We start from the raw sequence: 12,774 nt of genomic DNA, 5'->3' as shown, positions 1-12,774 counted from the left end.
GGCTCCTAGCTGCTTTGGGGCTATAAAAGGGACTCCTAGGCACATGGAGGAGTACACCAAGCATTCCTACAACATTCCTAAGCACCAAGACATCGATCTCGCGCATTCGTTTCATTGTGATAGCATATAGAGCTCTAGTGGAGTTGTGAACTCATTGAGTTGTGTTGCGAGCTCTTGTTGCGACTTGTGTGCATATTGACACTCTGATTCTTGTGTCTTGTGTGTGTTGCTAATCCCTCCCTTGCTCCGTGTTCTTTGTGAATTTCAAGTGTAAGGGCGAGAGGCTCCAAGTTGTGGAGATTCCTCGCAAACGGGATTGAGAAAAAGCAAGCAAAACACCGTGGTATTCAAGTGGGTCTTTGGACCGCTTGAGAGGGGTTGATTGCAACCCTAGTCCGTTGGGACGCCACAACGTGGAGTAGGCAAGCGTTGGTCTTGGCCGAACCACGGGATAACCACCGTGTCATCTCTGTGATTGATCCTTGTTGGTTATTGTGTTTTGTTGAGGATTCCTCTTTAGCCACTTGGCAATTATTGTGCTAACGATTAACCAAGTTTTGTGGCTTAAGTTTTCAAGTTTCCCAGGATCACCTATTCACCCCCCCCTCTAGGTGCTCTCAAAGACAGACTCGACCTCGACCTCGGAGGAGCCTCCGCCTCGCCCGACCTAGGGCTCGGACCGACCACGTCACATGGGGGCATCATTACCCTACCCCTAGCTAGCTCAAGCTACGGGGAACAAGACCGGCGTCCCATCTGGCTCGCCCCGGTAAACAAATAATGATGGTGCCCTGCGTGCTCCATGACGACGACGGCTCTCAGCCCCTTACGGAACCAAGGAGACGTCAGCAAGGATTCGACAGCCCCGACAGCTGTCCTTTCGTAGGGCTCCAGCTCTCCTACGACGGCCACGACATCACATGAACAGGGTGCCAAAACCTCTCTGACTGCCACGACGGCATGTACTTAGGGCTCTAGCTCCTCTCTGCTAGACACGTTAGCACACTGCTACACCCCCCATTGTACACCTGGACCCTCTCCTTACGCCTATAAAAGGAAGGTCCAGGGCTCTCGTACGAGAAGGTTGGCCGCGCGGGAGGACGGGTCGGCGCATAAGGCTCTCTCTCTCCCTCGCGGACGCTTGTAACCCCCTACTGCAAGCGCACCCGACCTGGGCGCAGGGCAACACGAAGGCTGCGAGTTCCCCCTTTGCCTGTTTTCTTCCCCTTCTTGCTCTGTCTCGCGCCGACCCATCTGGGCTGGGGCACGCGGCGACAATTCACTCGTCGGTCCAGGGACCCCCCGGGGTCGAAACGCCGACACATTGCAGTTCAGCTTGTTTCATACATACATATGGAATTCTAAACTGGGTGCTTCCGCTGGCAAGGCAGGGTAGATATGATGAAATTGCAGACTCAAAACTGAGCGACAAGTTATCTGAATCTGAACTGAGAAGAATGGTCATAGTTTGGGCTATTCTGTACTCATTCAGAATTTGAAAACAGAACAACAATGCTTGAAGTTGTGTCGTTGTTGAAAGGCAAATCAAAAGAAACCCTTCTTAAGCTTGAAAGAGATGAGTTGTTCAGCTCAGACTCGTTGGTGAGTTCACAAGGAACACCAAACCCAGATGGGGGGCAGACTATGTTAAACGAAAAAGGATATGTCTTAGACAAACTGTTTAATCCAAAATCCTATTTTGCATATTTTGCGAAGTCTTATGCTGAACTGTGTGTAGCGTCGATTAATTATTTGGAAAAGGCAAAAACAACAATAGTTTGTCTCAAACATATCCTTTTTCGTTTACCAAAAAATTATCAAAGTTTAGGAGCAGAATTTCAGAGGAAGCAATTGGAATTGGTCAGACCATTATTGCACAAACAACCTTCTGAGGATCATATGTGGGTTAAATGTTGGAGCCTCAAGTTACCAATATGTTGTATTGTCATGATATATTTTGTGAGTAGCATAACTTGGGCTTGCAATTTGATTGCTGAGTCAATTACCTTCAAGTTACCAAGCTGTGGGGATTCGATTGCTGAAACCATTAAAGTTGCTATGACATTCACTACCTAATGGCATTTGTAAAATGTGTTTTACCGTGTATACATAATCCGAAAATGCAAACCACATGAGACTTAAGTGCTCAGAATCAAGCAAAACAATACACAGTCTACAATTAAAATCTTTGCTCGTAGCGAACTGTACCACACTTCATTGGAGAGTGGATCATACATTGGTCGAGCCCTGCGCGCTTGAGCAATAGCATATATCGTTCCTATCCGGTGGCGGGGCAAGCTCCTTCTCCTTTGTCCTTCCTTTCGGGCGGGGCAGGGCAACGAACAGGGCAGGGCGGGGATTGAGCAGGGGAACAAAGGTGCTCAGAGCCGCGAATTGACGGTGGATTGAGGATGGCAGTGTTTTGCGGCTAGCTCGAGGCCGGGACGCGCGGGGTTTTGAGCTTGGGGCGAAGCGCGGGTGGGCGTGCGGGTGTTGGTGGCGGTTGCTGAGAGGTGGCGGCATGTCGTGGGGTTTGCGGGCGGGATTCGCGGCGGGGGATTGTTTCGCGTGGGCGCTTGGCGTGCGGATGGTTGCGGGATTTGCGGCGGGGGAGTGCTGCGTGCGCGCTTCACGGCTGGGGAGGAGTACGGCGGGGGAGTGCTTGGCGCGGGCGTGCATCGCAGCGGGAGAAGCGGCGGCAGGCGAGCAGGAGAAGCGGCGGGCGTGCGCGAGATGCCGCGGGCGTGCGGCGGATGCGGGCGTTGCGGCGGGTCGTGCGGCGACGGGTGGGCGCTTGGTGTGCGGCGGCGGGGAAACGTCGTGCGGCGGGTCGTGCGGCGGATGCGGCCGTTGGGGGCGTGCGGCGGTTTCGCGACGGTGGGTGGGGGCGTGCGGCGGTTTCGCGGCGGTGTGCGGCCGTTGCGTGTGGGGCGTGCGTGTGCGGCCGTCGCGTGTGGGGGCAGTGTCGCGTGCGGGTACGAGCGGGGGCAGTCTACACTGCCCCCTTAATAGTTAGTAGATAAAATGACTAGAAGGAGATTTAAACCCCTCCAATCCATTTTTGGATTAATGTAATGACTATGAGGGGATTTAATCCCCTCCAATCCTCTTCTGGATTGGTGTAACCGAACAAGCCCTTCTAGGGCTTTCTACCATACGAAAAATTTCAGTATTTGGGATTCCATTCACCAGCCATTCAGTATTTGGGACCCGATTCGTATACCTTCTTTTAATTGACACCAAGGCACGTGAATTCTTCATTTCGAGTGTTTTCCTCCTCTTTTCTTGGTTTTATGTTTTCTCTTCTTCTGTGTGGTACCGTCGCGGGTGTCGATGTTCTCTTCACTGTCCTTTTAGGCCAAGGTACTCTAGTCTCATGATACGATGGACCACGATATCCAGGACCGTATTGACCAATAGACTCCAACATAATCTTTCAACTTCTTGAGTTTACGACATTCAATGAAATCTTGTTCTCACACAGAAAATCAGCTACATGGTCGTCAACAATTTGTTGTGCTTGTGTCCCTTTCTTTGTGCAGTGCTCAAGGGTGGCCTGAGAAGTTTTGTTTTTATGCCTCTCTGCAACTACTTCTTCTGGAGTCTTGCAGAGCATGGCACTCACTGATTTGCTTGCCTTTTGGGTACTTGGTTTTCGAGGAGCAGATACAAGAAATGGGGACATGGCAGCTTGGGCAATTTTCTTTTTTGCTTGCTTGTTTTTTGTCCCAGAACTTGGTTTAGGACCTTCATCATTCCGCTCTTCTCCCTCTTCACCTTCTTCAGTATTAGCAGTAATCACAAGTCTCATGCTCCTTTTCAGATACGTGTGCATTTCCTTTGAAACCAATTCTGGTACTCTAGCACACTTCATGGTGTCACCAAACCCACCGGCAAGATGCTGCTTGAACCTTTTGATTCCGGAAGGAACAATCTTCGAACATAAAATACACTCAACAAAATCCTTCTTTGTTGTGTCTGGCCACCACCCAAACTTCCATCCTGGGTCCTGTGACCTTGCCTTTCTTTTTGGGTCAGTTGCTTGTGCACTAAGCTCAGGAGGGAGTGCTGCAATAGCCTTTTCAGCAAGACTTTTTGAGTCTGCAGCAGCTGATAATGCCGAAGCAGGGCCTGTGCTATCAACATTTGAGGTCACGGGAGGAACAGAATCACTTGCATGCCACTGCCAGCCACATTGGACCCAGGGAATAAGACCTCAACATCAGCACCTCTTCGTCCACCGGCAGCATGAAACTCTGAACATGTCAACAGATAGAGGTCAAGTCACTACTAGGCACTAGATATGCTACTGCTGGGCTGATGGAAACTGGTTGGCAGAGATGAAGCTAAGAACTATTGAAGTAAGGCAGTAGAACATAGAAGTATAGAACACTAGATGAGCAGGGCCAGGGCAGACTGCAAACAAATGGGTACTGTTGACGTGCTGCGCAGAATGCAAAACTGCAGAGTGCAGACAAGGGGGAAGGAGGGGAGCATGGATGACCTTCGGATGACGAGCTCATCTTGTGCATTGTAGATGAGCAGGGGGCAGGGACGACCTTCTTCAAGGATGAGCTGCACGCCGGCGATGATTGACGATGGAGAGACCTGGAGGCTAGAGCAGCAGCCGCTGACAGAGGACAGAAACTTGAGAGGGGCGCAGGCACAGGGGAGGATTTAGGGTTTAGGGGCACCAACAGATGTATGCGGCTACTGGGCCCAAAAAACGGTGAAGCCCAATAGCACAATCACATTTAGCCCGCGCGCACTGGTCGACCAGAACCTAGCTAATCAGACGACTAATCGGTCGCTTTGGACGTCTAATCAACGATTAGGATGACCAGGAAACCAGACCGCGTCGTCCCCCTGGTCGGCCACTTACAGGCGACCAGCCCGACTAATCGCGATTAGTCGGACGATTTGTAAACAGAGGTGGTGATGAAAAAGAGGTATTTTAAAATCTGTTGTTGTTGTAGACCTGTAGCAAAGTGGTGATGTAATGTCCAGTTATTTTGTCCACAGAAATCAACCAAGAAGGAAGCAAGCAGTTCAAAGCCAGTTCAGAAATGGGAGCCTAAGGGCAGGGATGACGAAGGACCAGAGAAGAAAAAGGCAAAGAAGAAAAAAGATCCTAATGCCCCCAAAAGAGCAATGACACCGTTCATGTATTTCTCGATGGCTGAGCGAGGAGTAAGTTCATTACTTCCTTTGGCTAATAATTCTCGTCATATTAGGTAGCACATAACTTTTATAGTTTTATCAATTATGACACGCTTGAGGTTGAAATAATTGGGCAACATAGCAGGCTACTTCATCACATGTAATTTCTTTGGTCATAAGATATTTTGTGATACTGAGGGTAGTGGGTAGAGCAGACACCTTCCCATACTAGAAACTTACTGTATACACAGAGATATTACTCCCTCCATTTCAAACTAGGTAGGTGCCCGTGCGTTGCGACAGCACATAAGTTGTTGAGGATGATCTTTGGCTGCTCGTCTAAGTCGATGGCAGGCTATCGTTGTTGCTAGGCACCATTATCCAAATAAGGATATAAGTATCCGGATAGGAAGGAGCGTGAAGTTCTACACAAAACCGAATAGGTGCTTGACGGCTTCTATCTTGCGAAACACGATAGAGATCCTCTTGCATGGACGATAAAGATAACATTAATTAATTAAAAAACTATGTGATTGATTAAGCTAAAGTAAACGCTCAACATCCACAAACAAGTATTGTAGTGCGGTGCACTTTAATACGCAAACACTCCCACTGCTCACCTCCGCCTGCAGTTCATAACACCTCGTGCAAATTCATCCCCTATCAAAGAACGTGCTGAATTAAAAAAAGGCTTGTATGATTCATCATCATTGACTGATCAGTTTTCATAACTACAGTGAAATTGTAGGCTCATGCCTAGACCTGCTAATGGCAGTAACCCCAACCCACACCGAACCCACACCCATAGGCATAAACCTTGACACCCATCCCATACCCACCCAAAAACATACTAAGTAAATCAAACCCTACCCATCCAATTAGTTTGTTAACTCCAAACCAACCCATAAATGGGTGGAAACTCATGGCTTTTCCATGGGTTCAGTTAAATTCACCATCACACAACCCAATTATTATGTTACATTGCTGCCAACATTAAGCTTATCAACCATTACAAAAATAGTAGTAGCTGGAGTCACCACTGGGAGTATTCGCCATGTAAGCAGTAGCTGGAGTCTGAGGCATAAGAGCTACAACACTTGCAGGACAGTTAGAAGGGTTCTTGTATGTGGAGGAGTTGTAGGTCTGACCATTTCCTTGAACAACATAGTACGCAACACTGCAGTGACCGGGCTTGCTTGGTTGAGGTAGACAGGAGCCCTGACTGTGTAGCTTCACTGATTAGATGGGCAACTTCATGCTGCTGCTGCTGCGATGAAGAATATGGAGGCTGCCAAGCCATACTTCTTGTAAACAAAGGTGTGGAGGAAACAAGTTGTATTCTTGAACATGTTTGAAGCAAGTCGGACCAAATAAGCTGCAAAATTTAGGAAAATGAATAAGAATGTTTGAAGCAACAGAACCTTGCTGGCAGCACAAACACACCTTAGTTTGGAGAAAAATTAGATGCTTATCATTAAAATTAACATGATGGGGTCTGAACAATAAAACTCATGTTTATCCCATAATTATTATTCTGCTTAAAATCCTCACTGAAATAAGAATTATAAGGGTAACATCCTCACTGCACTAATTTCATTGTTATCAACACCATAAATACAAGAAGCATGAATGTAAACCCCTTGAATTTCATTAGTTTAAAATAAAATTCTAGTCCTAATATGAGAATAACAAGAAATAAATTGTGAATGTGACACTCTTGTTTGGAGTGAACAATGATTAAAGGGGAATTACACAAGAATCACCACCTATGAGGTACGTTGGACTATTCCTAATGCTTTAAAATGTTATACGACTTATACAACAGGTAAGTTTGCAGCCATATTTTGAGCCAACAAAACATAAATGGGCCCTATCTTAGTTGTCCTAATACTTGTATCCTTTTGTGAAACAACGATTGCATTGTTAAAGCAAGTAAATCACCCATAATATACCTGCAAAAAATAAGACCTTCACTCAATGTTGGTAACGGACTGATAAATTCTATCCAGGATCATAAGAGTAATAATCCACGACACCTTTAATAGTTGTCTCGCATCAATTAGGCATTTCAGTCCATGAAAACTTGAATCGCATAAATTAAACATGAGTTGATGAGCTGATGGGGTGCAGATGATACTAAAATACATGGGACGAGTACCAAAGAGATGGACGCGGTGGCCATAAAAAGAAAATTTTTCTCTGATTGAATTCACAATCATTAAGTTCTTTGTTCATTCTTGTTCCTGCTAGTTTGCTCATCTATATCGTCTCCCAGCTCTCACCTGCTTATTCACCATGCACCACCGTCGCTCCCTTCCCCGCTCTCGCACCCCATGCTGCGTCCCCGGACCCAAACACTGCTATTACCCATCGCCCTAGTCTCCGGAGTCTACAACCTTGTTCCTGTCAATCCTCCACCGATCTCGAGACTGGCATTTTTGTCCCCAGCCACCCATACATGATGTAGAATGCACAGTGTGTTTGACTGTATCTCATGTATGTGTGACTATTAGCTGAATTATGCTTGTTTCAGTAAGCATCTATGTGTGTGTGATTGTTTAAGCCTTCTTTTTGTGGCTGTATGTGTAAAAGAAGTGACATCATGTATGGGTGTGATAAATATTCATTTGTGAGCAATTTAGTTAACCGTTAACTGTTTGTTGAATCCAGTTAGTACAAGCTGGCATTTTAAACTGTCAGCAAGTTAATTGTTACAGTTACCTGTTAACTATGAACTATTAACTGAATTTGTGACTGTGTATGTGTGAAAGAAGTGACAACACGTATGTGTGTGATAGATATTCATTCAATTAGCCCTGGGTTTCGAAATTTGGTAACCAAATAGGAGTGCTCAACATGGGCTAATTATGGGATGATAAGAGAGGGATTGTAAAGAAGATTCAATTTCTTTTAGTTCATCTATTCACAGAAGATTCAATATGTTTTAGCCATTACCAAAGTCGACTCAGCATACATGTCGTGAGCAGAGTAAGTCAAAACTTTCCATTGACACCATCGAACTCTACAAATCCAGGCATTTTCATGGACTCAGACTCAAAAAGAGAGGACCAAACATCCGACGATTGTCTTGCCCTCGACGAACCTTGAACGGTTGGGGAAGTTTTAAAGAAGATGATAGGATAAAAAAGCAATTGCATTGACAAAGCATACTTTGTCTGAGTTGTTCTGTATCGTAGAGCACTGAAGTTTTCAGAACCATATACTAATACATTAATGAGTGAATCATTATTCTTGTTGTAAAATAAATTGTGGATAACTTCATCTGGACTTCCATTCAGAAAGCATATTCTCTGATTTGTTTGTGGAAATATATAAAGATAATCTCAGGACAACCAGAGCAAGCAGAAAGGGATTGTAAGAAGGCAAGAATACCATACCTCTACTAAAAGTAGCCCATACTCCTGACTGTGATAGAGCAAAGACTATACCACGTGCTGCAACTATCTCAATTATTTTTTACCTTTTCCTCAAGTAAGGGGGTAGCAAAGTGTTCTCCTTTGGACCATGAGTGTCAAATTCTTCCTACAAGTGACATCAAAGATCCTTTATCAAAAACTTAAGTGCAGTAAACCGATATTACCAAAAAACAGAACTTAAGATAAACTCATTGTTGCACAAACAGTTACAAAAGGACAGATGATGTGAAGGTTGTCAACTCTAATATGGTGATTTCCTGCCACAAAATGATTGTGTTTGTATCAACAGGGGTGGTCCAAAAGATCATCGAAGAAGTTCTGAAAGAAGAAAAACAGAGATGGGAAGGTGGACATTAGAAACTAAGCCAATAACTGCTCACGCGGCGACAGATACAGCACGAGCGAACAACACTGAGAAGCCTGAAATCCAATATTGTTGCTAATTTTTTGTTTCTATCAGCAGTATAGTGACATGTACAACAATGAGAAAACACACATTATGTACTGAACCAATGCAAAATAACTAAAGGTGCAGAATGCACACCAGACATAATCAGGGTACCTTGAACCATTGAAATCCAATTTCTAAAGTACGAAACATAAACGGTCAATGATACTTCATAGTTGATCAGGGCAATTTATGATGATCTTGAAGGCATGCTAAGATAATATGCTCAAATTAAGCAGGTCTACCCTCCAAACTTCATGTTGCAGTTCATAAGGTTATAGTATGATCCTTCGTGTGATGCTTCGACAACGGTGGAGCGGGTCGCAGCCTTGGGAATGGCGACGTCGCATCTGGGCGTGCTTTCACGCCGCAGCCCGAACGTAGCTCCGGTTTCCTCGCCGCGAGCAAGCGTTGCTCCGGCGACCAAACACAACCCCGACGACCAAACACAACTCCCTTTTGATGATCCATTGATGTCGCAGCAGGGACTATTTACCATAGGAGCTAGCTCCATTGATGCTGCTCACTATATGGTTTATGTGTGCACCACATAATCGATGAAATGCTTATAAAGACTGCCATAGTATACCGGTCTGATGTTTATAAACGAAATTTGTAGCTTTCCAATGGTGTATGAAATGGCATAATTTTAATTTCCTATTTTGCAAATAGTTGTATGAATCGATGGAATGCCAAACCGTAAAAAAGAAGACAACTAAACAAACAAGAGCATTGTTGTCATTGTGTCTCACAGAACATTAATCTGCATATGTATAATCTGAACTACCAGACAACATTATAATATGAAATCAGCAACAAAATGCATTGGCTGAGAAGCACGCAACATAAAAAGATCCATACATAGAAGTGACTTACTTATCAAGCAGTTGTCAACGATTTCCAATTTGCGCATCCGCATCATCAATCTCCTTTTCTAATTCTTGGAGCATAGCAGCAACCTCCTCGAACTCGCTGCGGTATTTGGCACCCACAACGAGCGTGTCTGCCAGTAGGGGAGCGGCGCGATGACCCCGGACACGACCATCCACTGCGCGCCGTAGCCGAGGAGGCCCTCAAGGGAGCCGACGGCGAGGAGGGGCTAGGTGGGGACGCGGTCGGACGCCAGCCCCGCGAGGAGGCCGAACGCCTTGCCGACGTCCTTGGCGACGGAGAAGCCGTTGAGCTGTAGCTGCGTGAGGCCCATGAGCGTCTTCAGCGCGTGCGAGTAGTTGGAGAAGGTGTAGTTGTTGCCGGAGATGCACTGCACCCACACCGCCGTCACCAGCCCCAGCCACCGCCCCCAACGCGTCCTCGCCATTAGGGCCTTTCCAAACACCTGAAGAAAATGCCCATCCCAGTCGCTTGCTTGCTTCGAGTTCAAGGCGGCGCGCGTTTGGTCGCTTGGTGCTTGGCCGTGTGTCCCGAGGAGGAGGAGGAGGAGGTACGGAAGGGGCGGTGGAGGCATGGGGAGGTTCGCGGCGGAGTGGATCTACAGGCAGGAGGGGTTGCGGTGGCCCACGAGGCGAGATTAGGAGTTCTTGGGCGTTGGAGGCGGAGGTTGTTGAGAGTGGGCGTAGCGGGTGGTGGTGGCGAGAGATTCGCGCGCATGCGGCTGCTGGCGGCGATGCGCACGGGGAGGGAGGCCGGCTGGCGGATCAGATGGCGGGGGATTCGCCGCGGGCGGGAGGGGAATCGCGGCGGGGTGTTCGCATGCGGGAGGCGAATCACGGCGGGGGGCTCGCATGCGGGAGGCGAATCGCGGGCGGGAGAGGCAAGGCGGCGGAGGCGGCTCCACCGCCGGAGGCTGCCGAGGCAGCGCCGATGAGGGAGATGAGCGCGGGCTTGGCCTTGAACGCCGCGCTGCGGAGGAGCTTGTAGAGGCGCGGGAGGAGCCCCCGGAGGTACGCGGCGAGGTCGTCGGTGGGCTCCGAGGCCTCGACGGCGGCGGCGGCGGCGAGCGCGGCGGCCAGCTGCGCGCACTGGTCCGGCTCGTGGAGTACGGCGTCGGCGAGCGGAGCCAGCGCCGCGGCACCTGCCGTGGCGCAGACGAGCGCGGCGCGCACGGAGGAGGCCGGGTCCCGGACGCGGCACAGCGCGGCGGCCAGGAGCCTGGATCTCTTGGTCATCGTGCTGGGGCGGAAGGCATGGATCCCAGCCATCGAGCGAGGATGCAGATCTCTTTGAGCAGTTTGGAGTAGATCTTCCACACGATCTCAGACGATGGGGCTGCACGCGGCCATCTCGGGACAGGGCTCAGGCAGGCGAAATCGGCGGCATGCATGGTGCGAGCAGCAGGATGCTGACGAGCGTGGGGGCAGGTGGGGCATTGCGCAGAGGGGGGAGGCAGGGGCGGGGGCACAAGGTATGTGTGGACGCTGACCTTAGGGTCTTAATAGAGTAGTAAGATTATGAGACATTTTGGCTCTTCTAGATACATTATTTTTCGTATGCACCTAGATATATGGTTTGACTAGATACATAGTAAAAACTGTGTATTTAGAAAAGCCAAAATGACCTATAAATTGGAACAGGGGAGTAGTAACTATCTGATATCGAACAGAAGTTTAAAGTTTATTTTCATGATGCAGAACATGAAGAGCAGCAACCCAGATTTGCCTACGACTGAGATTGCAAAGAAGCTTGGGGAGATGTGGCAAAAGATGTCAAGTATATTCTAGATCATTCTCCATTATATTATCTGAGTAATAGTACCAGCGCTGCGAGGCAAATTCTGCAACGTTTTCTCATGTTTACAGCTAAAACATAAGCTTTGTGCTTACCGTTTCCACGCTCCTTGTCACGAGCAGGCGAAGAGAAGCAGCCTTACGTCCAGCAGGCACAGGTCGACAAGAAACGTTATGAAAAAGAGTCTGCCGTCTATCGTGGTGAAGCTGCAGGTGACGTGGATTCTGGCAACGAGTCTGATTAGATTCAAGCTCGTGGGTTGGCATGGTGGCACTGAATGAAATCGTAGTGGCATTCACTATTACTAGATCAGGAGGCGCACTTCGTGCGCCCTACAGTAACCATGGGCCATGGCTATGATGGAGCATATCAAATTGAAATTATAATAAAATCTTAATTTGCGGTAACAATTAGACAAAGCAACATGAAATGCAAGAGAAACATAATTAAGTACATCTCTAAAGAACACAATACCACACATGGGATCATATCATAACGCTTGATCAGATAGGCATAGGCATGAACATAAGACAAGATTTGTCATCAGCAGACTAAATATTTCTCTCATATGTGTCCTCGCAGGATCGCAAGAGCAACAGAAACACTGGGAATCCTTTTTACATGCATCAGACCCCAAAACAAAGTCTGAAAGTCTTAATGCCATCACACGATTTTTCTAGTGGGACTTGGGACTTAACATGGACCATAAAAGAGAACATCCACAACGAAGTCTTTTACCAAAGTGACATCCCTGGCTCCATGGACCAGGGAAGCTTGGAGATCTTCGGGAAGTCAGGGCTCAAAAGCTTGGAGATCTCCAGCATCCCAACCTTGTCCCTCCCACCAAACAAGCTTTTGAGTGTGGCATCACAGTTGATATCTGTTTTCTTGGCTTGGTTCTGCAAACCATGGAGTGTTTTTTCTTAGTTCAAGCCACAAAACATTCTCGATACAGACAGCTATAGTAACCTAGTATTACAAGGCAGCCAAGCAAATTACAGAGTACTCTCCAAACTAACAAAGCAAGGAGGCTAACATGCCATA

General features: G+C 47.5%; 1 protein-coding gene across 1 annotated transcript; it reads left to right on the top strand.

Annotated features, from left to right (window-relative positions):
- Positions 1-4,570: 4,570 nt before the first annotated feature.
- Positions 4,571-11,974, top strand: LOC103651735 (FACT complex subunit SSRP1). Its single transcript, XM_008677434.1, has 4 exons — positions 4,571-4,663; positions 5,023-5,190; positions 11,634-11,712; positions 11,853-11,974. Exons 1-4 carry the CDS (start codon positions 4,571-4,573, stop codon positions 11,972-11,974), a joined length of 462 nt encoding a protein of 153 aa, XP_008675656.1.
- Positions 11,975-12,774: the final 800 nt, after the last annotated feature.

This window comes from Zea mays, chromosome 3, assembly GCF_902167145.1.
Source record: "Zea mays cultivar B73 chromosome 3, Zm-B73-REFERENCE-NAM-5.0, whole genome shotgun sequence".
NCBI classification, from domain to species: Eukaryota; Viridiplantae; Streptophyta; class Magnoliopsida; order Poales; family Poaceae; genus Zea; species Zea mays.
The sequence above is the reverse complement of the archived record's forward strand: the minus strand, read 5'-3'. Positions and strand labels throughout refer to the sequence as shown.